Source organism: Eucyclogobius newberryi, unplaced genomic scaffold (assembly GCF_026437365.1).
Source record: "Eucyclogobius newberryi isolate DKJ021-1_F unplaced genomic scaffold, fEucNew1.0.hap1 SCAF_17, whole genome shotgun sequence".
Lineage (NCBI taxonomy): Eukaryota > Metazoa > Chordata > Actinopteri > Gobiiformes > Gobiidae > Eucyclogobius > Eucyclogobius newberryi.
Genome location: NW_027315801.1, coordinates 21,129,193 through 21,156,389, shown reverse-complemented (window position 1 = coordinate 21,156,389; position 27,197 = coordinate 21,129,193). Strand labels below are relative to the sequence as shown.

General features: G+C 39.7%; 1 protein-coding gene and 2 non-coding genes across 4 annotated transcripts in view; 2 read left to right on the top strand and 1 right to left on the bottom strand.

Annotated features, from left to right (window-relative positions):
* Positions 1–346: 346 nt before the first annotated feature.
* grm6a (glutamate receptor, metabotropic 6a) overlaps positions 347–27,197 on the bottom strand; it is a 38,862-nt gene continuing 12,011 nt past the window's right edge. The window contains exons 8-16 of one of the 2 annotated variants that reach the window (XM_072449395.1): positions 23,293–23,432; positions 22,271–22,393; positions 14,241–14,505; positions 12,734–12,969; positions 11,715–11,876; positions 11,117–11,266; positions 3,408–3,548; positions 2,278–2,395; positions 347–767 (exon numbers count right to left, since the gene is read on the bottom strand). In XM_072449395.1, the coding sequence (XP_072305496.1) occupies positions 2,306–2,395; positions 3,408–3,548; positions 11,117–11,266; positions 11,715–11,876; positions 12,734–12,969; positions 14,241–14,505; positions 22,271–22,393; positions 23,293–23,432 (1,307 nt within the window). In that variant the 3' untranslated portion in view covers positions 347–767; positions 2,278–2,305. The remainder of the gene's footprint in view (positions 768–2,277; positions 2,396–3,407; positions 3,549–11,116; positions 11,267–11,714; positions 11,877–12,733; positions 12,970–14,240; positions 14,506–22,270; positions 22,394–23,292; positions 23,433–27,197) is intronic. The other variant, XM_072449394.1, reaches the window with a different exon arrangement.
* On the top strand, positions 7,026–7,120 carry trnai-uau (transfer RNA isoleucine (anticodon UAU)). Its single transcript has 2 exons — positions 7,026–7,063; positions 7,085–7,120. It is a non-coding gene; the product is annotated as a tRNA-Ile (tRNA).
* trnai-uau (transfer RNA isoleucine (anticodon UAU)) lies at positions 10,116–10,210 on the top strand. Its single transcript has 2 exons — positions 10,116–10,153; positions 10,175–10,210. It is a non-coding gene; the product is annotated as a tRNA-Ile (tRNA).

Here is a 27,197-nt window from a genome sequence, read left to right as displayed (position 1 = left end):
GAACAGCTGGTGGCAGCAAATGTCTTCTGGTGCATTTTAATAAAACTTGATTTGTATTTCATTTTAATTCACTTTTAATCTGCATCACTTTATGTGAATGGGAGACTCATGATGTCACTGAATATGAAAATACAGATGTAATGTAATTAGTGAAATTAGCCAAGGGCAACAATCTTACAGTATGTATATCAGGTATGTTCGTTAACATGCACTGTCCCTACCAAATAAAAAAAATAACAAGAATACAAATTTTAGGAGTCAAAAAAATGTAGCAATGTATTTAATTGAAAATACCTTCTTCATTCATTTGACATAAACACACAATTGTCACATCTTTTAACTCAAACTTGCTTGGCATCAGTTGTGCTTCATTTTCAATATCAAATCCCAAAAGAAACATTTAATCATCAACACAACAAATATCTCACTATAACATTATTTTAATTTAAGCCACATGATCAAAGACACAAACAACACAAACGTATGTCCCGAATAGAGTTCCTCCTAAATTCCAGTTTATATGTGCGAAGAGACTTCCACGTTCAATTTTCAATATATTTCTCTGATAAAGTTTCTTCTTATAAACGTCTCTGGTTGGTTCAAAGGATGCCGGTCTTCAATCAGGTTCTCACGTTCATCTTTGCATAAGGAAAAGCCCCAGTACATCCAATAGGACACAGAGTTCACCTGTGATTCGTTGCTGGTGATGAGTTTTGATGATAAATCGGTCAAGATGAGGTTTTCTTGCTTCTCACGGATAATCTGCCCTGTGGAAAATATAAAATAACATTACTTACTCAACCAGGACTAAACAAATCTTAAACATGAAGTAAAGGAGGTCTAGGCGTGTTCCATAGAAAGCATTACAAGGATGCAGAGGTTAGAGTTGACAGAAAAGACTAAAGGGGAGATTTATGGATGAGAGAACATGAAGTTAGTTGATAAAAAGATAATTAGCTGGAGCATAAGAAGAGCACTATAACATGTACAATACAGATATGGTGAATGTCAATTGTGAAATATTTATAAATGACATTTGCGAGTTGTCTTGTGACCTGAAGACATCTTGTATGAGTCTGAACTGAGCTGTGATTGGCAGAAAATGGCACCGATCAAAATAACATAACAATTCAATTATGGCTGCAGCTGGAACACGAGGGGCGACATGCAGAAAAAGACCTAAGTGAGGTGCGGACTGGACTAGGACTAAAACCGGGTCTAGTTTGTGCCTTGGTCTGGAGCTATGAAAGTTTAATTGTGAGTTAAATATTGAGCAGACGGGAGTTGGAGATGTCAGAACTCATCTGTTCCACCTCTGCAGTGTCTGGAGGAGGAGGCCGTTTCATAATCTGCCTCCACGTATGTTATATGTGTAAAGCTATTCCATTTACGATGGTCAAATGAGGCGAGAACATTCACCCAATATTTCCAAATGTATCAAACTCTGTAAAATGTAAAAAATAAAATAAAAATGGGAGATTCATTGCAATGAAAAGAGACCTAATCGACTATAGGTGTTAGTCCTGATCTAGTCCAGCTTTAGTTTCGGGTTCAGTCCTAGTTTAATCATATTTTTGATGTGGACGCACCCTTAGTTTCCTTAACAAATATTGATTTTTATCAGTAAATAAAATGTTGCTGGAATAAATTAAGGGTTGTTTAGAGTCTGCTTTAGTTTGAATTTTCTTGGACTTGGTTTAGTCCTGGTTTATATTTATTTATATTTAAAAAACATTCATAATTTATTGATATATACACTCATATTTGCACTGGTCCTGTTGCCATCAATGAGACTCAATAAAATGCATGTGTTTTATTAACAAGGATTTAGACAATGCATTAAATGGACATATTTAGACCCTGGTTTATTTACTTTTTAATATGTTTTAGATCTAGTTAGGACCTGGTTAAAGGTGCACTATGTTAAGGTGGTTATTACACAACCTGCTTTGTCTCCGTGGAGATGCTATTGCTTTGCCTAGAATGTTCCATAGTATAGCAATAAACTGATTTATCTTGTATTGATTCAATTACGTGTGCTTGCTTGCTTTATTGCTCATCTCCGTGGATACAAACGGCAGGCAAAGTTTCATGTCGTACTGTGGAACACTCTTGGCAAAGCAATAACATCTCCATGGAGACAAGCAGCTGATGAGCCGTCCATCTGTAAAGTTACATAGTGCACCTTTAAGTCATGGTTAAGTCCTGGTTTCATCGTCTACACGTACATTTCCTCTGGTCCCATGATCAGACGCACAGAACTTTACGTTCTTTTACCTGTTTGTCGTACATGTTGAAAGTGCCATTATTGCGTCCTGTCAGGCTCGATTTTTGTCTCTCCGTTCTGTTTTTCATTGGGAGCTTTTTTGGAAACGCGAGTGGCTTCGACCACAGCCTGAGGACAAGACAAGAGGATACGACAACACAATCAGTGTCCAAGATCATTATGTTTAAAGTACACGCACAGGATGAAACAATATGAACGATTCTCCACTCATAGTTTATTACTACGTGACGGTAAATCCAGCATAAGACCAGATCTGAGCCAGGATTGTGCAAATGCTGGGTGTGCGCTAAACAAAACAAAGAGCAAATGTAAAAATGTTGTCATGGAAACTACTGAAGTAACGGGTTGTCATGTATTTATCAAAAGGCCTAGAGAATCATTGGGTAAAAAAACAATCACAATTTTACATTGCATCACTATAAAACAAACTCACAAAGCAATATAAATGTGGAAAATTACCACATCCACAACTTTGTATCAATAACTTAGTGTTTCCTAGATTTCTGCAGAAGCTATTTGAATACTTAAAGAAAAAAACATTACATTCCTGAAGGCAAAAATGAATATGCAAACTGTATATTTAGTTCCTCTTAAATAATATAACATTTTATAAACAGCTATTTTTAAATCAACAATAATAATGATACATCAAACTATATATCACTTTTTTGGACACTAATTCAGTATAATATAGTAATGTATCAGTAACGCATGTTGAAGTGCGATGCGTTGCTTCATCAAATCATCACGATTTATAATAATAATGAAACAGCTTTATGCCACTAAAGCTGCAAAATCCCAATAAACCCTTTTCTTTAACATACAATATCTTTGAAAAACATGAGCTGCGACAAATAAAAAAACTACTGAAACACTTATAAAGGCATCTAAAATTGTCATAAAAGTTACTTAATTGTCTCTCTGATGCTTAGATCTTATTGTAAGACATAAAAATAACAAAAAAATGCCCCACTAGCGCAATGAAAGAGGAACAAATGGCAAATACTGGGCCACAAAAAATAATGTTCCAGCTTCACTTTATTGAATTCTACTGTGTTTGCCTGGTACAATTCCATCGTACACAAACTCAGCCGGACGTGTATGAGAAAGCAGTATTCACCTTGAAGCTCTTCTTCCTCTTCTGCACGTTCTGCTCCGGGTGGAAGACGATGACGTAGACTTTGGGCATGTAGAGCATCCCCAGACACACGGAGGCGCTCAGGGACATGGACACGGTCAGGGTGGCCGTCTGGATGAAGAGCTGGAGGAGACACACAGCAAAACCACTACTGACCGGCCAATGGACCATCACGTCATCACAGTTACATGCGACGGAGAAAAAAGATCATATTTCAATAGATTCTTCTGAGACATTATATTGTGTGCAGTAGAAACGATTGAAACTGCAAAGTTGGACATATTGGTGCCACTATTGCGTTTGAATAATCTGGTGATAAAGAGCAACACAATTTCCCCTGTTTTATTGTTTTTAAATATTTGATAACGTTTCCATTATTTCGCTTGTTTTGTCTGTGTTGTGTCCGAACAAGGCGCTCGTGAGAAAAAGAGTCTGGTACTTTCTCCAAGCTTTCTCTGTAGTAATAAAGAGGAAATTGACCAAATTAATTTAAAAAAATGCTGCAAAAAGAGTTGATTAGAAATAACAAGAATGGAAACTTGCAGTGTGACCTTCCAAACGAGGATTTAAAGTTACGTTTCTGTACTTTCTGTAACATTCACAGGCATAATACATTTACATTTCTGATACACCGAGATATTCCCTGATTAGCAGTAAGTAAACTGTCTGTTCTGTCCTTATAGTTAGCAGTTAGAAGCAGGAAAAACTGGTGCTCTGCAAAAAACAAATGCCCACGTATTTATGTGGTAGGAATTTCTTTGAGTGGGCAAAAATGTATATTGATTTTTTTGTAAATATAACTGTAGATTCATATTTCTTTTTGCATTTCAACAGACAGAACAGTTGTGCTGAAAATGTGCCTGTAAATGTCTTGGTAGAAGCTCAAAAACTGTTCAAATGTGTTTCCCTTTTAACGGTTAAAAAGTAGGGAAAAGAAAAGAAAGATAATTTTGAATACCTTGATAACATTGCAGATTTAATTTATTTTTCTGAGATCTTTTTGCAGATTTCTATTGTTTTCTTTCATTCAAAACACCAGATATTCAGATATTCCCATTTCAAGAAAGATATTTGCCATTTGTACACAAACAAAAGTCCGTACACATTGGAATTATTGTGCAGGGGTTTGAAACAAGTTAAAAAGTTTGTGGAGGAAAATAAATAAATAATTAATCTATACAAACTCTACAAACTATTTACATATAGTTTTGTAGAGAAATTAAACCCCGCTTGTTTCAGTTTTCGAAATGTTAAAATTTCCAGACGGCGGTGGAGGGAAAAAGCAGTTAATTAATGTTCTTCTTGAGCTTGTTCCGAAGTACAACATAAACACCCGAATGCAACACAACTCTGTCCGATTTTGTTCTTTCATTTCTCTTTGCTGATCCGTGCAAACACCATCTTTCATCTTCTGTGCAGCGTTTTTCAAGGATTTTATGCCGCACACGAAAATCTATCAATTTTAGAAATCCCCGTTTGTATGTTTGCCTCTGCCGCCTCTGTTTGTGGGATTTTGGCCAGACTTCTGTCCTTATCCCAAATCACATTCACTGCAGTCCAAATCGAGTGCCGGTTTGAAGCAGTGACTTGGTTCAAAATGAGTTTTTTGCCGAATGGATGATTATAATTATTTGGGTTTTTAATCTGGTTAATCCCACAGCGCTCCAGTTTGGGGGGTATAATTCTTGCATAAGTGTCCTTTTTGTGGCTACTGCGTGCTCCATTTCATCTACTCTTTTTAATTATGGCTCAATAAACTTGACCTGTTATGAATAAACTCAGTGAATTTACGTGAACCCCAGATTTCCAATGACCCATGAAATGATGTAATATTAGGTAAACAACCAGCCACGTGCCACTCAGATATTCTAACCCACAACCTCTTTAATGTGAATGGGACTGTAACAAGACTGGCTCAACAGCATGCTTCAACACAAACAAAAGAGTGGGGAAAATGGCTACAAACGCTCGGGCCGTTTAAGATGATTTATTTTAACAAATAAACATAATAAAGAATGCCATAACAAACAGAAGTACAAAGCGTAATGTAACTGGAACCAAAGTTTAAGACAGAAACCAAACGGGATTAACTGGGGAAGAGAGCGTAGAGAAGTGAGTCTAAGCACAAACAATTTATCTGACTCAGGTGCCACCGATCAGGCGGCCCCGCCTGCCATGGGGCGCCTCCCACAACAGGCAGGAGAGGGCTGTGACAGGGACGATGACAATTAAGGGACGATGATATTAGAATTTTACCAGTGGGCTTAAAAGTGCTCAAGTGGCACAATCGGTAGCGCGCGGTACAAAGTCACTGATAGTTATGCTGAGGTTGTGAGTTTGAGCCTCACCTGGAGCCAGATTTTTCATTAAGGCGTTAGTTGTTTTTTTATGGCAAGGCAAGTTTATTTAGAGCACATTTCATACACATACAAAGTGCTTCACAAACAGGAAAAACATGCATTCAAATCACAAAGGAATTACTGAACAATTAAATCACAAAATAAAAGAAGAGTGCAAAGAAAAATCCTTTCAGTCATATGTGCAGCTAAACAAAACTGTTTTTAGCTTAGATTTGAACATTGTCAGAGTAGAACCTGTCTCACATCTTCAGGAAGACTTTAGCTGCATAAAACTGAAATGCAGATTCCCCATGTTTAGTCCTGACTCTGGCACCAGCAGGAGGCCGGTCCCTGAGGTCCTCAGAGTCCGAGATGGTTCATATGGCACTAACATGCCCAAGATTTTAGAGCGAGACTCTGGAGGTGACCGCTAACACTTTCTCTTTTGTTTCTGTGGCCAAAAACGATGATTTCAGTCTTGTCTGAGTTCAGCTGGAGAAAGTTGTTTTGCATCCACAAACTGATCTGTTGGATGCAGTGACAGAGTGAATCCACTGGTCCATAGTCACCTGCCGATAGTGAAACATAGATCTGAGTGTCGTCTGCATAATTGTGATAGGACACATTTTCACTGCGTATCAACTGACCTAACGGCAGCATGTAGAGGTTGAACAGAAGGGGACCCAGGACTGACCCTTGGGGCACTCCACAGGTCAGGGTCATGTGGTCTGAGACACAGCTACCAATTTCAACAGTACTGTCTTCCAGATAGGACCTTAACCAGTTTAGGGCAGTGCCAGTGATGCCCACCCAGTCCTCTAGTCTCTGTAAGAGGATCCCATGATCGACAGTGTCAAAAGCAGCACTCCAACAGAATTAAGACTGAGGCTTTGCCCGTGTCAGAGTTCAGGCGGTTGTCATTTGTCATCTTGACAAGAGCAGTCTCTGTGCTGTGATGAGGTCTAAAACCTGACTGAAAAACATCAAATGAGTTACTTATTAAGAGGAAATCTGTGAGCTGTTAAAACCTAAATTGAGGTTTAGTTAGAGGTTTTAACATTTCACAGCTGTTTAAACTTTGTAAAGCTACAAAAATAGTGATATCAATGTATAGTATGAGGTGTTGTTGAACGTTCTTACAAAAATCACCAAAGAAATGTGGATTTCTATCATGTCTCGAGATTTCTGCACTTTCATCTGCCTCCATCACATCATTACATACCATTACGTACAAACACATATTATATACTTCATGTAGTGTGTTCCAGTGGCGCAATCGGTCAGCGCGCGGTACTTATAAGACAGTAACTACAGTGAGTGATGCCGAGGTTGTAAGTTCGAGCCTCACCTGGAGCAGAATTTTAAGAGTATGAAAGTGGTTTTCATGCTGGACGTAAGTACTGACAAAAGGTCCAAACATGTCCAAACCACAGCCCGGGGGCCAAATGTGGCTCTAAGACCAATATTTTTGGCTCTCTGGCTTCCTGCTAAGTTGGTCCAAACAACAAAAAGTTGTACTTTTTACAGCAAAATTGGAAACATTTAAGCATTTTCATATTACACCAACCTAATATTAATGTTCCAAGTCTTATTAAAGGAGTTGAGGCTCATTGAAACAATGTCAAATGCAGCATTTCGAATGAATCACTTTGTCATTCAACAAATTCAATATTGTCGGGTTGTTTGTGGCCCTCTGCTCCGTATAAGTTTCAAAATGCGGCCCTCAGTGAAAAAGGTTTGGACACTCCGGACTTACAACATGTGAAGCTTTCTTGAATGTAGACTGTCCCTCTTGATTGATTGATTTAATTCAAAGATGGGTGATGAATTATGCAGCTTAATGTGTTCTTTTGTGGCAGAATTGCTGTAAGTTTGTGAGACAGAAGAGAGAGCAAAGGACTGAAGAGGAGCTGAACCTTTCTCCCATGTTCATTTTTGTAAATTTTTTGAAATTTATGAAAGTCAAGCACGCTAGATGAAAAAATAAAATAAAACTAACACTTTAAAACCTGCAATTTGTTTTTAATTGTGATATTGATGTATAGTATGAGGTGTTGTCATTGTTAGTTATTATTAATGTCCTTACAAAAATCAACAAAGACCTATAGATTTCTATCATGTCATCAAAACAAATAATAGATTAAAATTAAAAAATGGGCTTAATATGTACACAAATTTACAGATGTAGTGCAGTGAATGTTTAAGTTATGGTTAAAGTGACAGCGTTTAAGAAGTGTTCATGAGTCCAACGGCAGAGGGAAAGAAACTGTTCTTGTGGCGGGAGGTTCTGGTCCGGATGGACCGTAGCCTCCTGCCTGAGGGGAGTGGCCTCCTGCCTGAGGGGAGTGGCTTAAATAATCCTAAACCTGTGATCCGACCTGCTCGTCCCAGAGCCCTGGAGACGTACAGGTTCTGCAGAGATGGAAGTCTGCACAATGCTCTGTAGTCTCTGTTTGTCCCTGGCTGTGGCTCCAGCGTACCACACAGTGATGGAGGAGGTGAGGATGGACTCAATGATGGCCGTGTAGAACTGCACCATCATCTGCGCTGGCAGCTTGGCTTTCCTCAGCTGCCACAGGAAGTACATCTTCTGCTGGGCCTTCTTGATAAGGGAGCTGATGGTGAGCTCCCACATGAGGACTGGGGGGCTGTGACTTTCCTGAAGTCCACGATCATCTCCACTATCTTCTGGGCGTTGAACTCCAGCTTGTTACCGGGACACCAACCGGTCCACCTCCCTCCTGTAGACAGACTCATCCCCTTCCGAGGTGAGCCCAATGAGGGTGGTGTCGTCCACAAACCTGAGTAGCTTTAAGGAGTCAAGGCTGGAAGTGCAGAAGTTTGTGTACGTGTAGAAGAGCAGTGGAGAAAGTACACAGCCCTGTGGAGCTCCTGAATGAGTTTTCATGTTGGAAGTAACTACTTACAACATATGAAGCTTGAACTGTCTCTCTTGATTGATTTAGATATTTAATTCAAAGATGTGGGATGAATTATAAATGCAGCTGAATGTGTGCTTTTGTGGCAGAATTACTGTTGTGTTAAACATGCTGTAAGTTTGTGAGACAGAAGAGTGCGTGAAAGAGTCTGAAGAGGAGCTGAACCTTTCTCCCATTTTCATTTTACATCATAAGAAATAGACAGTTAAGTTTTTTTTAATTTATGAAAGTCAAGGCACGCTAGATAAAAAAAAAGAAAACTAACACTTTAAAACCTGTAACAAAATCTCAACTTTGTAAAGCTGCAAAAATGTTTAAATAGTGATATTGATGAATAGTATGAGGTGTTGTCGAACGTTCTTAAAAATCACCAAAGACCTATAGATTTCTAACATGTTTCGAGATTTATTATTATCTATTATTCTCAACACATATTGTCAAATTGAATTAGTGAGCTCCAGTGGCGCAATTGGTCAGCGCGCGGTGAGGCGCGGCAATTGTGAGTTCGAGCCTCACCTCGAGCAACACTTTAAGAGAATTAGAAGTTTATTGCCATTGTCAATGAACAAAATTCAAAAACATAGGAACTTGTCTTGGTGATCGATGCAACACAAAACAATAAAACCATGAACATAATAATAAGCTATCAGAGATTAAATAAATAAATAATACAATTAAAGTAAAAAATAGGTGTAATATGTACACTGATGTACTGATATAGTGGAGTGAATGTTTAAGTTATGGTTAAAGTGACAGTGTTTAAGAAGTGTTCATGAGTCCAACAGTAGTGGGAAAGAAACTGTTGTGGCGGGAGGTTCTGGTCCGGATGGACCGTAGCCTCCTGCCTGAGGGGAGTGGCCTCCTGCCTGAGGGGAGTGGCCTCCTGGCTGAGAGGAGTGGCCTCCTTCTTGAGGGGAGTGGCCTCCTGCCTGAGAGGAGTGGCCTCCTGCCTGAGAGGAGTGGCCTCCTGCCTGAGGGGAGTGGCCTCCTGCCTGAGGGGAGTGGCCTCCTGCCTGAGGGGAGTGGCCTCCTGGCTGAGAGGAGTGGCCTCCTTCTTGAGGGGAGTGGCCTCCTGCCTGAGAGGAGTGGCCTCCTGCCTGAGAGGAGTGGCCTCCTGCCTGAGAGGAGTGGCCTCCTGCCTGAGGGGAGTGGCCTCCTGCCTGAGGGGAGTGGCCTCCTGCCTGAGGGGAGTGGCTCAAATAGTCCAATAGAACCAAAAAAAGAAGAAAACTAACACTGTAAAACCTGTAACTACTAAACCTCAACTTTGTAAAGTTGCAAAAATGTTTAAATAGTGATTTTGAAGAATAGTACGAGGTGTCCTTACAAAAATCACCAAAGACCTATGGATTTCTACACCTTCATTCGTTACATACTTTTACATAATAAAACATTTAATTAAAGTTGTCACAGCTCCAGTGGCGCAATTGGTCAGCGCGCGGTACTTATAAGACAGTAACTGCAGTGAGTGATGCTGAGGTTGTGAGTTCAAGCCTCACCTGGAGCAACGCTTTAATCCTCTTGATAATCATCACTAAAATTAATATGTGACATCCCTACTAACAAAACAAAGAAAAGTCACCCAAAAGCTAATAAGATGATGAAATATGAGGAACCTTATGTAGCACTTGGCTTCACTGGGTGGGAGACGAGGAAAGACCACCGTGTCTAACTGTGTCTTCAAATGTTAAATAAATTACACATCAATAATACACACACTTTGCTTCGCCAACATATCGGGCGTGCGCAGTTTATACGCTCACAGTATTTATAGTCGCTGCGGAGAGTTGGGGGGCGCAAAGTGTTTTCTTCTTCCTAGGAGGGGCTTATCAGAAAATAATTGAGAAGCACTGATGTAACTAGTGACAACATGTGAAGCTTGAATGTAGACGGTCCCTCTCGATTGATTTAGATATTTAATTCAAAGATGTGAGATGAATAATAAATGCAGCTGAATGTGTGCTTTTGTGGCAGAATTGCTGTAAGTTTGTGAGACAGAAGAGCGTGTGAAGGAGTCTGAAGAGGAGCTGAACCTTTCTCCCATTTTCATTTTACATCATAAGAAATATACTGTCACGGTTTTTGAAATTTCTGAAAGTAAATTTATGAAAAGTCAGGAATTTATGAAAGTCAAGATCAGAAAAAGAGAAGAAAATTAACACTTTAGAACCTGTAACTAAACCTCAACTTTGTAAAGCTGCAAAAAATTTTAAATAGTGATATCGATGAATAGTAGGTGCCTCCATCACATCACGTCATCGTTACATACTATTACATAATAACACATTTAATCACATTTAATGTGAGCTCCAGTGGCGCAATCGGTCAGCGCGCGGTACTTATAAGACAGTAACTGCAGTGAGTGATGCCGAGGTTGTGAGTTCGAGCCTCTGAAGGTTTTCAGACAATTTACCTTCTCTGTGGACTGGGCCGTGCCGAAGAATATTGGCACGAACGCCAGCCACACGATGCAGGTGGTGTACATGGTGAAGCCGATGGGTTTGGCCTCGTTGAAGGTCTCCGGAACCCCTCGACTCTTCACCGCGTAAACTGTGCACGTCACCTACGAGACAGGAAAAGAGTCAACCACGGCCGAAGTCTAGTAACAAGTACTGTATGAAGTAGCAGTAAATTGAAGAACAGAAACTATGAGCAAATCGTCAGTGGCAGGAACACAGAGGGCGCCAGAGAGTCTTTCACCCACATCCATTGGCCAGAGTGCTGCACTTCACAATGTTCTTCTGTGTTATACTAGTTTAGTTTATTCATTTAAGGAGACAGGGACGATATACATTCACCTGAACAGTATTCCCTGTGCAGGCTGATGTTATAGTTTATTAAACCTATTCTCTCAGCAGCATAAAATCATCGTTCACACGTGTCTAATCACTCCCTCTTTTCCAGAACATCACAGCCTCTCCAGAACAAACATTATGAGAGCAAGTTTGTAGTGCTCAGTTTACGGATATATTTCATACTGGACTCAGCTTAAGTCGTATGGCAGTTCTTACCATGAGTACGATGCTGTAGCTGAGGCAGCAGATGATGGACAGGTCCGACATGTCGCACTTGAGGATGCCGCGGGCCAGGTCGGGGTTCGGGGGCCGGAGCTCTTCGTAGTCGATGTGTGTGTGAGGAGGGACCACGGCAAACCACACAAACACACCCACCACCTGGATGCACCACATGTTGATTTAGCAGACACAAATGGTGCTACATAGAAAAGAATATAACTCACACCAGCCTTGCCAATATATGATGGTGGCGTGTGTTGGATTAAGGCACGTGTGTTCTATAAGATTGCTTTGGAGACAAGGGTTTGTTTTTGTTTTTCTTCTTATTGATAGGACAGTCAAATGATTAGACAGTTAAGGGCTGGACTCAAACCCATAATGTCACGGCGATAGCAAGCACACGTGCAACACTCTTAACCACTGCACCACCATCGAAGCACAAGAATTGTTTTTCATATCTTATCTTAATTTAAACTTCACTTGCATTTTATTGTCTCCATGTTTCAGTCCAGAAGGCAGGATTCCAAGTTACTCGAGCAACAAAACATAACAGGAATACTGCACTTTTTCATTCCTTCAAGTTTGCGTTTTAAAATATTGCATTGTTGGAATGGTTCTTTGTATTTTTTATGTATTTATTTAACACATTTGTTGCTATTTTAGTGTTTTGCTTTTTCGTTTTGCTTTGATTCTCAATTCTGAGAACTTTTTGTACTTTTTTGTTGTGGTTTTGTGTTTGTGCAGCACTTTGGAAACTAATTATGTTATAACATTTACTACATAAATAAAGTATTTTTTATAATAATTGCAAAAGAGAAAACTACCTCATGGACTGGGATGGAGCTAACATAATTGGCAGGACTATGAACCGAGAGGAAGGGGCCTTTTTACTCTTTCACACCTCATTGTACTGAAGATGTTAGACTGCAGATGGTGCTGTGTAAATCATCTGCATATGTATGAAAAACACATTTTGGTCTGAAAAACCCACAGAATAAATACCAACAGACTCTCACCTGCACTGAAATGAGTATGAAGGTGATGACGAGCTGGGAGGTGGGGCTGATGAATTTGGGCGGAGTCACGGATCTCTTGCCCTGTTCGAAGATGCGGTAGATGCGGTTTGTTTTGGTCAACATGGCAGAGTAGTTGATGGCCATTCCCAACCCGAGGAAGAGCCGTCGAAACGCACACACCACCACGCCGGGCTCCGCGATCATAAAGAACGTGATCAGGTAAATCAGGAAGATCCCTGCAGACAAGAGGGATTCGATTTTCTCACTGTAACTTATGTTTATGTGGTGGTCTTTCCAATGTGTTTTTTAACTGCAAAGGGCAAATAAACTAAACTGAAAATATGATGACTCGAGGGGTATGTACAAATATATAAATATATTCATTTCTATGTTTGGTCTCAACAAAATAGACTCTTTGAAACATAACAGAACCTTTCAAATTCATCAGAATGTTCAAGATTCCAGAATGGAGGGAACATGAAGTAGACGTACCACTTTAATGTATTATTATTTAATGTACTCTTTAATGCCCATGTGCCACATTGACCCAAGCTTGTGAATGTCTTTTACATGTAAAATGTAATAAAAGGGTCACGTTAAAGATCAGGACATCAGTCTCTCTCTGTCTGTGTGGAGATTATTCCTCCCAAATGAATGAAAACATGATGAAACATCACAAAACTATGAGACTCATAGAAGATATTAAAGTCATGGAATAGTGAGGACATACTATTTCATAAGCAGAATTTAGTAATCTGTTACGTTTAAATAACCTGTGATAATAACCCTATGAGTGAACAAAGTATTAAGAGCGACATCCAATCCAAGTGTTCTTAGTGAAAAAAGAGAGGATTTCCACATACGCTTTACCTCAAATTATAAAATGTAAAACATCAGTGCAAAGGAAATTAAAAGGAAATGAAAAGGAATTGACTAAAAACTGAATATTGCCCTAAGAGATAGGACATTTTCTCTTATTTAATAAATGGGTACTTGATGCGACGTTCATTTTTAGCATTGTCAAATTAAGTTCTAAATTCCTCAAAAATTAAAATAAACAACGCACAAAAATGTCAATAAAGTACATATAATTTTTCATATGTCAACATTGTCATGAATGTGCTGCAGTGTGACATCTATCTAGGTGACATGTAATTAAAAGAGTTAAACCCAAAATGATGTTATAACTGTGGAAAAACCTTCCTTACACTTTGTTTTAGAAAATCATCTTTATAGTTTTCTACAAAGACCCGTCACACAGAAGGACAAAAAAGAGCCAAACAAATCCACGTGTTCAAGTCTTTCTTATGCTCACAGTGTTTGCCCGGTGAATCTTGGCATTGCCAGATGAAAGGACAACTCGCTCATTCAGAATACTCGGTAGTCGGCACATAAAATATCTGCTTTTAGACTCACAATAAAATCAGAGCGTATTTACAAAATGAAACACAGGAGGTGTTTCTTTGACCAGGCAGTGTGTTTAAACCAGCATTAACCCCCGACTGACCGGCGAGCAGGAGGTAGCTGAGCTCTCTTCCCGCCGCTCGGACGATGGGCGTGTCGTTGAAGCGGATGAAGGTGATCACCACGGCGACAGTGGCCAGGATACCGAGCAGGGCCAGCGAGGCGGGCACCAGGGCCCAGGGCGAGTGCCACTCCAGCTTTATGATGGGCGTGGGTCTGCAGGCCGTGCGATTGAGCAGGGGCCGCATGTCTGTGGGGCACAACTCGCACGTGAACTCGTCCAACTGGAAGTGGTAACCGTCACAGAGCTGAGGACAGAGAGGGAGACGGGGGAGTTAGGCCTGTAAAAGTGCTGTGCCAAATCTTTTTTTATGTCGTAGAGTCAAATCTGTCCCACAGATATATATTGGAAACGTAGTTCTTAGGGTTAAATCAGACCACAGCTCAATGTGTGCATCTTATTATACAGTCATTTTATCTCTGGCCCATTGAGAACCCAGAACTAACAGTGGTTTGTTGAGGCGAAAATTCGCTTTTGCTCCTGCAAGTTGTGAAACACTCTTATATATTAATAGTTAGTATGGTGTGGTCGACTAAATAAATGATTGGTTAATTAAAGACATGCTCAGTGCATCGGGTCGACTAAAAGCGGCGTGGCGCTGACATTATCTAAGTAACACACACACATTTCAAATTTAAACAACAAAAACAAACAGGGCAAGTGAGAACAAAATTCCGGTAAGTAAAAATAGAAAATAATGAAGAGACCTCTCCTTGGTTTCATTCTAGACCAAGGGCTGTCTCTTAAAGATAATTTTTAAAGAATGGACGGACGGTAAAGCTTGGGTTCTTTTATCGTAAAAAAGCCGGTGTAAACATCTGGTATTGGTCACATTCATGCCTGTTGGATTATGGAAATGCAACTGTAAAATGTCTGAAATCCCTGGATACTGTATGTCCCTGTATTTGAGCTTCACCTCAGGTCGTAGCAGGCTCACTCACATGTGAACTCTGCCAAGGCTGGATGGCCTTCTTTGGGTGCCAGGAGTTCACACATTAGATATTTTAGTGCATAAAATAAAATGTGAATATACCTACTACCTACCTACGAGTGTGCCTCACGCAGAGAGCAGAGCATTAACTTATTAGGACTGACTGCTCCTGCAGCTGGAAACACCAGCGCAAACCAACTGCACTTGAACCGTACCAAATAAGATCGGTGTGAAAGCAATTGTCTTACAAAGCAAAAGTCTTGATCTTGTTTATGGTCGATATATTTATGTGTACAGGGCTTTTAGGCAAAAACATTCTGTAAGGAAACAAATCAATACAAATGAATAAATGAGAAATGCTGAGCTGATGCAACATGAGAAACTGGTGATAATCAAAACACATTTCATATTATGTGTTTCGAAACAACCTGAGTAAAAATGGACATTACCAGCATTCAACCCCTCCGACCACCACCATCCCCTCCCTGGTGTCACCCACCTGCCGTGGTTGTCTTGCTCAAGGACACAGTGACAGTTACTTGAAAGTTCTGTATCCTGGCTCAGACACACAAGTCTAATATAGGATGCATTAGTAGCTTCAGATTCCAATCACAAATGTCATTTATCACCAAAATGTGAGAAATGTTCAGTCAATAAAAGGATATTGATGAGTGAAATGGCTTTGTTCATTTTGAGGCACATTTTAGGCGTGTAATGTTACCCTCCATTTCCGCTCCTGTCTCATTTGATCCATGGGTTACTACAACTCGCAATTTCCTGTTCTGATTTTTATATTGCAACTAAAGTTATTATTCATCTTTTGCAATTCCCTTATGGAACAGATAGATCAATTTTATTTTTAGCAGCTTAATCCTAACAGTCAATAAAATAAAAAGTCAAAACTTTAAAAGTTGAATTGCGTTACACTTTAATCAAAGGGGAACAGTTACATACACTTCCTGTCTGCAATGGCCCGCTCTAAAGATGATACAAAGCAGAGTTATTGTACTAGAATATGTCATCTTACTTATGTGACATATTTGTGGCATTCTTGTAACAAAACTGAACAATCGTATAATGTTTAAAGGCACTCAATACATTTTCATTGTTACAAACATTAACATGATATAATATGCTATAAATGATAATGATTGACACATTTTTCTGTCCTAATCATGGGACGAGTCACCAGAGTGAGAGCGTGTTCACAGATATCTTTGTCTGCGGCATAAGAAGTTGTAAATTGATAATACTATAATATATTATTTATGTTTAAGCTGTAGGAGCATTCATTTTAAATGCAACGAGTCAGATTATTTATGTTAAAAGTTTCAGGGGCTCAGTCTGTTAACCGATGAAATGGCTCAAATATATCTATTATTACTGAAATAAGTTTGTGATTTATTGTGTAATTTTGATTCGTATACAGTAAATCCCTTACAAAATTATGTAAAGACTTTGGTATGCTTTTGGCAGGCTATCATGTCAGTATGTTAACAAAAGAAAGAAAAGAGAAATGACTAATAAAATATTGATCATCAAATCAAATAATAATGTCACACCTGCCTACATCTCGTCAACAATAGTTCTCGCTCCATAAGTACACAGAGGGGAATGTGAACGTTTGTGAAATATGAACCCAGAAATCCTGTTCTTCCACTTTCACAGCCGCTGGAATATGAAGATGACCTGGAAAGGCCCATGTCAAGGAGGATCAGCCCAGGATTTGTTGACCTGATCTCCTGCTTTGACGTTATGGGTCCTTCAGCTGTGGTTTTCCTGGCAACAGAACAAGAAATGAGTTCATTCTATTCAGGCACGTGAGAGCAACTAAACGCTCAAATAGTGATTAAAAATGGTCTTCTATTACATTTATACATGGAGAAATTAGCATGATGGCAGACAATTATTACAGATCAAGGGACAATTTTAATGATGATTATTATTACTATTATTTATTTTTTTAAACTGTGATAGCATTTGGGTATTTACACAGAAATACAATTGCTCTAAAAGCACATAGTTGTTAAAACCATGGGGCTAAAGTCATCAAGTAAGTAGGAAAGGAGCCTTGCTGAGAACATTCATTTCCTTGATCATTGTTTTATCACAGATTAAACATTGTTGACATCATTTTGAGGCATTGAATAAAACCTAATACAGTAAAAGTTTGTTGGTTCATGTCGTTCCTCCTCATGACACATGAGTTAGGCCGCATGTCAAAGCGGTGATGAGATGAAACAAACTACGAGGCAAAATGGGTTTAGGAGTGTTCTCCAATAAATGCAAACAATTATTGAATGTATAACAGGCAAAACAAAAAGAAAATCTGTAACTGGTCAGTCTGTTAGAAAATGACAAGAATAATGACTGTCTGGTTTGAAAGTGGCTTGTTTTGTCGCTTTTATCCTCACGGTTTACAAGGGCATCATGTGACAGCTCCCTCCATATCTTTGTGCATATATTTAAAAAACAGATGGACCGTATTCTCTGCGATCTCAAGACTCTTGCTGTTGCTTTTCTGTACCAAATGTTCACACAGACACTGGGAAAAGGGCATTTCAATGATCTGCAACATGGAAAAACTTACAGACGGTCTGGAATCTAAAAGAGCTGATTTCAACAGGTCAGTTTAAATCTACAATGAGAAGTCTGGAAATGAAATGTATGGTTTGAAACTGTTTTTTGGAGAACATATTTTTGCGACTGTCTAAATGTGTGAATGATCTGTGCTGCCGCTTTGGCCAGGACTCGCATGCTAATGAGAGGATGAAAGGTTGAATAAAAACATAAAATAACCGGTACGATTATGCTTTGGTCAATAATTATATGTTTTAACAATGTCCATAAGACTATTAAAGCTATAACATGTTTCTTGTATAGGTTATCTTACCAACAAATACCCTAATATTATGAGTTTTATGCCATTCCCCTTCACCATAATTAGCAGTATATAAGTATCTATATTGAAGATCTACAGTGTATTATAACATTTTAATTGATGCCTATTACAATGCAGATTCATTCATTTAGGCTTAATTCTTAAGTAAAACAGTTTTCATAACAACTACAATCAAGGGAAATTGACAGATATTTCTTTAAATGCTTTTCAGTCGATAAAAATCAATAAAATTTGATACCCAGATACTAATAATAAAACTAGTTTTGAAACCAAACCAAATACTAAAAGAACGTAAACGGGACCAACAATTTGCATCGAGCTTTCTCAAGGAATCAAAATCAAATTTGATTGTTTGTATTATAACAACACTAATAGGAATTTACAAAAACACTATTATATACTCATATATATTTGTATCTTGTTAAAAAATATTCAGACAATATCATGTCAAATGTAGTAAAATATTAGAAGAGGTCCAAGACAGCAAATTTGAAATTATTTTGAAATGAGGTACAATGTGCAGAAATACCACCTTCATACCTTTGTCAGAAGATGATTGTTGAGCGTCCTCAAGTCTTGAGTCCTAAACCCAAAAAAGATAACAATTAATGTAGATGTTTAGAGGTTGTACATCTTTATTTCATAAAAATATCAGGACTGAGATACTCGCATAGTTTTATTTGGCTTCAACAAACAAGTAAATGCTAATGTGTTTTGGCATGAGCCTTCCTCAGAGCGCTTACAGTCTTGGCCTTGATAGGTTTCTACCAGGTGGAAATAAGTGTTTGGCCAATCATTGTTGTTTTCTGTTGAGACAGCTAAAATGTATGAATTAGTCAAAGAAACATTTCAAACAGAAATAATCATTTAGTCTATCTGGTGCCATAGTGTTCCATATTGAAATCCAGAGATTTGAGCCAATCTTTTCAAAAATATTGCCTCCTATAATTGGCATTGTGACCCCTTCAATCCCATCAAACTTAAAGGAGGACGGTGATCCATGATTTTACTCTTTGTAGTGGTTGGCTATTGCATAATCCATGTTTCCTGTCCTGATGGCTGTTTTGTCTTCCCAAATCCACAAATGCCACATTGGTACAAGCCTATTGTGGTTGTTTCAGCTTTGTTGATTTTCTTGTACATTACCTTGTCTTTTATTGTGGGTGCTTTTATAAATTAAACTATGATGAGGTTTTACAGACGTCCTCCAAAGATGGCTCTGCCTGAAGCACGCGCTAATGTCAGGATTCAGTGTTTCTTTGATTTTTGAGGCTCAGTTGTTATATTAGCCCATTGAATGGCGTTGTGGATTCAAGTGGGGCTGTAGTCTCATTGTCCTACTTTGCCTCTCAAACTTGTCAGGATCAGAGCAGTTGCGCTTTAGTCTTAAAAAAGGCCCTGCTGCATTGACCTTAAGATATTTTGGATGATCACTATGTTGCTGAGAGTGGTGTTCCATTTCTTTTCAGTAGATTGATGTTTGGATATTTCCTTTTTCATCCTTGTGCATATTCAGATCCAAGTAGCTGGTTTGATGTGCATCATAGTCATATGTGAACAGATCTAAACTGTTGTTCACATATGGAACAAAGTCCTTCAATTCATTTTCTGTTCCTTGCCAAAATAAAATAATGTCATCAATGTATCTTTCATACAGTTTAAAGTTTGTATAGTATGGATTCTTGTGTGGGTCATGTATAGTTCCCTCCTTCTTTTAAACATCCAGAGAAGCAAGTAATAAGCACTTTAGTGTTTAGCTGGATGATCGACGAGAGTTGACAGCTGCAACGGAGGAGGAGCTTATGTCTGCTGCAGAGACAAACAATAACTTCAAAGTGGGTGGAATTGCGTTTTCTTTGCACTCATCGATGACTTTGAACTCGACAAAAGCAGCATGGATGAACCCTAACATGATCCTGCAGAGTGAATATTGCCTCCACACACAGTTCCTTGTGACCTTGCTGCTATTTGTCATCCAGTGTTTGAAGCACCGCCTCTGGCAGTCAGCAGGCCTGAAAGAGAAGTTGTGCCGCTCGGTGGCTGAGTGGAAAGCACGTGTGCTCCATGAGTGAGTTTGAATCTGGCTCTCGACAGTTTGATGTGATGTTGTTGGTGCCACAAGGAACCAACGGAGTACTTTGTTAGTAACTGTGTAAGTAATGTGTTAACACTACTTTACTTAAATGTAATGAAATGACAGTAACCAAGTATTAGCATCCAAGTTACACACAGTTAACAATTCATTAGTGACTTATCTCTAGTCAAACTGCTGAACTGCAGTTTCATAAGCCGGATCAAGAACAGATAATGGTACTGAGAGTAGTTCTTTTTGAGAGCATATTTTTTCACATAAAAACAAACAATTTTGTAACCTGTGCCACATATAACTGGTCCAACATTTTAAAGAAAGGTGATTTGGGTGTCTTCAATTAATACTTAACTTGAGGTCAATATTGCATCTACCTCTTCAAATTATTCTTCTTCCTCCATATTTGACTGTCCCTGTATTGTGTGTGTAGGAGATGACTTCTCTTTGGAGTAAGTAGACAGTCATGTGTGGTCAGAAGGTGGACGGCACCGGCCCCTCCTCCATGTGGGCACTTCCTTTTCCAATGTCCAGAATGCCCATCATTTGGAGCTCTGCCTTTAGGACCTCCCTGTGGTCTGCCTAGGCCATGTCCACACCCTCTGCCTCTAACTCCTCCGCTCCAGCCACGCCCCACAGGACTGCTGGAGACATAGATTGGAGCAACCTTACAGCTTTGTTTCTTTTTCTTTGAGCACATTACAATTGATCAGCATGTTAAGTGTTTTTAATGCTTTGGTCAAACCTTGCAGTATGACACATAAGCATCTCTGTAGACTCCTGGGAAGAGGGTAATTTACTCAAGTAAGAGTACTGTTACATCAACCCAAGTATGACTCAAGTAGAAGTAAAACCAGAGGTGGAATAAGTAAAAGTTTACTCACTAACAAGTAGTGTTAGCAAAATTGTCCTTGAGTAAAAGTAAAACATACACATGAAAACAGTACTTGCGCCTCCCGTGTCCCGATTGTTGTATCATTTCTCTGAAGTTGAGACCCTGATTTGCTCTGTGGCTACATCAGGCCTTTGTTCACTTGTCAGAACCTTAGTGCTGTTCGAAGGAGAAGGGAAAAGAGAACAGAACAGCAGCAGAAGAGCAGGAGGGAAACACAGGCTTTAGATTGTGACCAATGAAAGTATTTGTTATTAAAGATTATGGCTCTCCAAAGTTATGAACGAAACATTCAGCTGTAACTGACTGAAGCATCAGCAGAATTATGTTTAGCGTGGAAGGCTCTGACTTCAAAGGTGCACAATGTAACTTTTCTGACGGAGGTGCTTGTCTACCTAGAACTGACCCCACTATTGTACTATTTGGTATATGATATCTCCATGGCGACATGGTGCCCAGTTACAGGTCAGATCTGGGGAGAGGTGACTGTGCTCACTCAGGAATACTCTAACCCTGTTATTGAATTAAAAAAAAGATAGATATGTTTAATGCCATATTGTGGAACATTTCGGGCAAAGCAAGAACACCTCCATGGAGACGAGCAGGTAGCGGACTCCCAGATCGTTGCATAGTGCACCTTGAATATGACCAGGATTTGTCCTTTCCTATTCTGCTCAAAGGGCTCGATAGAAGCCTCAGAGCTGTGCGACATTATCATTAAAATATATAAAATATACTCAAAATATACTACAAAATAGGCTTAAGAGAGTGTGCGTAGGTTAAATAGACGAGGCACTTAGTTGTGGACCTGAGGTTTAGTTCATAAGACATGGTTTACTCACACTTCCTCCAGCCGTAGGAAACCTGCAGAAATGCCCCAGAAAGCAGGAAACATGACTTGCTTAGCCCCCTGAAAGTTAGATCCGGCTCAGAAATAAACAGTTTAAAGCAGAATTATTAAAGTTGCTCAGTGCCAATATTTGTAGGTGTAAATGAGCAGATGCAGCGGAGAGACGAGCGTGCAAAGAGACCATTGGAACTTGGCCACTAATTTGAAGTACATGTACAGTTAAACGTAAAAAACTTACTTAAAATAGTACAATTACTGTACATGCAATTGGCTGTAGCAAATATTGTGGCCAATGATAGAACACAGAACATGAACGTAATAGTAGTAGTTGTATATGTTGTGGATAGTTACCACGCAGTGCCAGCAGCAGGGAACTCCTTTCACCATCTTCTTCCTCTCTCCAGGTTTACAGGGGAAACTACAGATGGACTCAGGCAGGGACTGGTCTCCTCCAGACCACTGCATCTCCTCCAACTGTGAGGGAACGATGCAATACATACAACACTCAGACATAATAATACCACTTCGTCATGGCAGCTGTTTGGGGGTAACTAGTGGGACTGGAACCTATCACAGAGCAGTATTGTGGTCAAAACAACTCAAAACAAACATGGCGGCGCAGACAGCCGGACTTTGGCCTATTTTAGGAAAAATAAGGATATTTTGTTTTTCAAAAACGTGCACACAAAGTGCTTTGCACATTTGTGGGTGAGAAAGGAGCTTTTCTGAAACCTGCATCTATAACGTTCTTGATATTTCTGCATCTTCCTTTGTTGTGATGCTTCGACCAATCAGCATGAAGTATGCCATCGCTTTCGGCGACAGCCTTCTCAGACTGATTCATGTGACGAACACAAGTCAGAGTGACACACAGATCAATCGGGCGTGAGCCAGGTTAGTGTTAGATGTATTTCTCATAGGCTTTGCAGTAAATAAATAAAACGTTAGATAAGTTGTTCAGTGCTGCCTGGTAGTCCAGTGGTTCAGGTGGCAGCACACACGCCAGGATGCTAAACAAACTGGGGGCATTAGTAACCACTTTGCTGCTTTCCCCTTCATTGTGTCTTTAAATGTTTTTTTTATCTAGTCTATGGAGAAAAAATGGATGCAAATTTGCTTCTGGAACCGGCTGGCTTGGCAGTGGGTGGGACTGTTGAGCTCAGCTAAACTGTGGTTGTTTTACGAGTGTTTCCGACTAATGGAACGTAGAGAGAGGTTGATCTGCTGTTCAGTGTTCACCCTTTTAACATCCTGCTCCCGGCGTCTGGCTTTTTGCTTTCTTCGTCTCATCATTCTATCATTCTTCTGATCTGATAAATATGTTTGAATCTGCCCTTTGTTGTTGTGATGTGGTCTTAACTAGTGAGACTTACATTTAGTCTGAGGTTGTTGGTCCACTGCCCGATCACCCTGTAGCCTGGGTGTGTGTGGTTGGTCATCTGAAACTGGAAAATGTCGTAGCGACCAGGGGCGTCTCCATTCTCATTAAACAGCACACCAGTCCCTGCGCTCCCTGAGGACAGAAAAAACAAATGAAATGTCTAATTCCAAGACCAAGGCAAACCAATTCCCAAAACTATATTGTGGCTTGTTGTTTCAATTGACAAAAATATAGTTCTATCTCTGCATCATTGTTTGATAATGTGCATATATTAAAGGGACATATTATGCTGAATAAAATTTTAACTTTTAAACTTGTACCTCATCATTAGTTTACTCAAAGTTGTATTTTGATTCCGGCATGTTTGAGTTAATCCTGTATTGTTCTGTAACTGAGGCTGAGGTGAAGAAAATGTACGTTTTCATCTACCCCTTATCCCCGCCCACATCCCTGTACTTAGTTGCAACCTTTAGAAAAATTAAGACTACGACTGATACATATAGAGTTCTAAAATATCACAGAGCCACTTTTCAGAAATAAAAACATGTACATGACAATCTTGTTACTTGTTACAATAAAATTAGACTATGAAGAGTTTCTGCAGTTTTGAACAGGAAGTCAGTGGGTCTGTTTCTATTACTAAGACATTTTAGATCAATATTGTAATTTACAATGAACAAAGTGTACAATAATGATCTACTTTTGTCATAGTTCAATACCAAATACCTAGTTAAAAAGCGTAATACATCTCCTTTAAGCATCTCTGTGCCGTATTAGCTCATAGGCACAATTCAGTGAGCACCAGAAAAAACACCGGAAAAATCTCCAGTAACTCAACTACACGACAACTACTAAGCAATTTCTGGTTATAATTGTCTTTCCACACGGTTGTTTCAGAAATGAGAAGCCGCTCACTGCATCAGTCGGGTTCAAATACTGTGTTTTCAGCTGAAAGATCATTACCTGCAGCAGTTCTCCAGCAGGAGGCTCGGACCTATTGTATTTGCCTAGTTGAATCCAAGTGGCACATTTTTCTTTTGTCCAGACAGTGTAGTATGAACTTTCTCATTAATATGCATACATAAATCTCCTTTAATACTTGTGTGGTTTGTCATTATAATCTGTGAATGACTCTAGAAAGCATGTGGTGATTCCCTTTAACCAGAAGTGCGTCACTCTTTAGCCTGAGCTTGGATACAGGCACGCAACATCCGTTTAAAAACAGTTAGATTCACTCTGATGCTCACTGCGGAGTGTCTCAAGCGTCTGGGCCAGATGTACGCGTGAATAATTTACCAGACGCTCCGCACAGTGAACATGTAAAGTGCATTAACTTATGACAGAGAGGAACCGACTTCAGAACTGATCAGAATCAAGCGGGAGAGGAGAAAGAGAGCGGAGAGGAGAGAAGATGAAAGAGAAGACAAGGAGAGGAACCAGGGGAGAAAAGATCTAAGCATTTCCTTCCAAACACCTGCAGATATGTCGGCTATTTAATGTTAAGTGCAAATGTATTTAAAAACAACAATACTGGACTCTGAAGCATGTTGGTCAAATTATGGAACTTAGTATTGTAATGCGTTACTGTGAAAATACTTAGAGAAGGAGAGATGGGGAGAAGGAGAGAAGGAGATAAGGAGAAGGAGAGAAAGAGAAGGGGAGAAGAGGAGAAGGGGAGAAGGAGAGGCGGGGAGAAGGAGAAGGAGAGAAGGAGAAGGGGAAGGAGAAGGGGAGAAGAAGAGAAGGGGAGAAGGAGAGGCGGGGAGAAGGAGAGAAGGAGAGAAGGAGAGAAGGAGAGAAGGAGAGAAGGAGAAGGGGAAGGGGAAGGAGAAGGAGAGAAGGCGAAGGAGAGAAGGAGAAGGAGAAGGAGAAGAAGAGAAGGAGAAGGAGAAGGGGAGAAGAAGAAGGAGAGAAGGAGAAGGAGAGAAGGGGAAGGGGAAGGGGAGAAGGGGAGAAGGGGAGAAGGGGAGAAGGGGAGAAGGAGAGAAGGAGAGAAGGGAAAGGAGAAGGAGAAGGAGAGAAGGAGAAGGAGAGAAGGAGAAGGAGAGAAGGGGAAGGGGAGAAGGGGAGAAGGAGAGAAGGAGAAGGAGAGCAGGGGAGAAGGAGAGAAGGAGAAGGAGAGAAGGGGAAGGAGAAGGGGAAGGAGAGAAGAAGAAGGAGAAGGAGAGAAGGAGAGAAGGAGATAAGGAGAGAAGGAGAGAAGGAGAAGGAGAGGATTTGAGACTAATTCAATATTTCATTTGTTGTTTACTTCTGCTTGAATATCAATAAAACATATACACACATATTTGATTCATTTATATAATATTACAAATGAAATCCTACAGTAATCCCCTTGAGGCAGTAGCAATACAGTTTTTTTAAAAGTAACTAGTAATGTGTAACTAATTACTTTTTCACAGTAACTTCCCCAACACAGTTTCTCATGTACATTAAAAGTAAACCCACACAAAGCAGATGACTTTGTGGTGCTTGGTCTATTTTTCAAAGGCTTTTTCACTCTCTGAAAATCTAATCTACTTCAAGCTGAGTCACAACCGAGACTTGTTGACCTGGTTTTACCTCAGAAAAGTAAGTGGATTGTTTTAGCCTGAAGCTGCTGGACGTTTGTACAAATTTGGGCCGTTTATTCTTCTCCATCTATATCTATCTGGCTACAATATCTATTTTTGTCTGCCTTTACCTCTATTAAACGCTATTCAAACATTACTTTGTGGATGTCATCTAAAACTTCTCAATGTCCCTATTCTGTTAAAACAAGCTGTAAGTTAAAGGACTTAACTATAGAAACATTGCATTCTCTTCAGTAAAGAGCTCAGTATTCTTCTATCCTGTCTGCACAGTACAGTTAGTCTGTGGTTAGTCTGAGGTCAATGTAGTGGATCTAATGTCAGGTCAGGAGGGTTAAACACTGAAATGGGTTTTTAGTGAGCTGCTTAAATATTTACACACAGTGAATTCTCTCTCTCTCTCATATTAAAAATACAGCGTTACAGCTGTTAAACCAGCACTGGCCAAGGAGGATTCAAACATGCCTCAAATGACTGAGGAGCTGTGAGACAAACGTGTGGCAGAACTGACAGAGTGTTGTTCAGATGATAAAATTACATTTCTTTTTAATGTGACACATAACGGATAATGTAAAACGGATCTTGCTGCACTTTTATTATTAACGTCAGTAACGTTTATGTATTTATGTACTGTGTTATTTATTGTGTAGCGTTGTTGTGTGAGTGTGTGTGTGTGTGTGTGTGTGTGTGTCTGTGTGTGTGTGCCTGTGTGTGTGTGTGTGTGAGTGTGTGTGTGTGTAAGTGTGTGTGTGAGTGTGTGTGTGTGTAAGTGTGTGTGTAAGTGTGTGTGTGAGTGTGTGTGTGTGTAAGTGTGTGTGTGAGTGTGTGTGTGTGTAAGTGTGTGTGTAAGTGTGTGTGTGAGTGTGTGTGTGTGTAAGTGTGTGTGTAAGTGTGTGTGTAAGTGTGTGTGTGTGTGTGTGTGTGTGTGTGTGGGTGTGTGTGCGTGTAAGTGTGTGTGTGTGTGTGTGTAAGTGTGTGTGTGTGTGTGTGTGTGTGTGTGTAAGTGTGTTTGTGTGTGTTTATGCCACTCACAGTGTGCTATTGCGGTGGTTCCCAAAGCGGGGGTCGCGAGGCATGCGCTGAGGTCGTGAGATGACTTGGAAGATGTTGAATTTTTAATTATGACCATGTATTTTTAATAGAAAACTGAATACTTTTGTGAATTAAGTGAAATTAATGAATGAGCCTCAAATAAACACAGTTACACTTGATTTGAAATGTTTTGTTTCTTGATCTCAGATGAACGTTTCATTTAGCAGTGGCGGTTCTGGATCGGTTGCACAGTTATTTTGGCTGTTGGAAACCCCTGTGCTGTTGGATCCCTTTA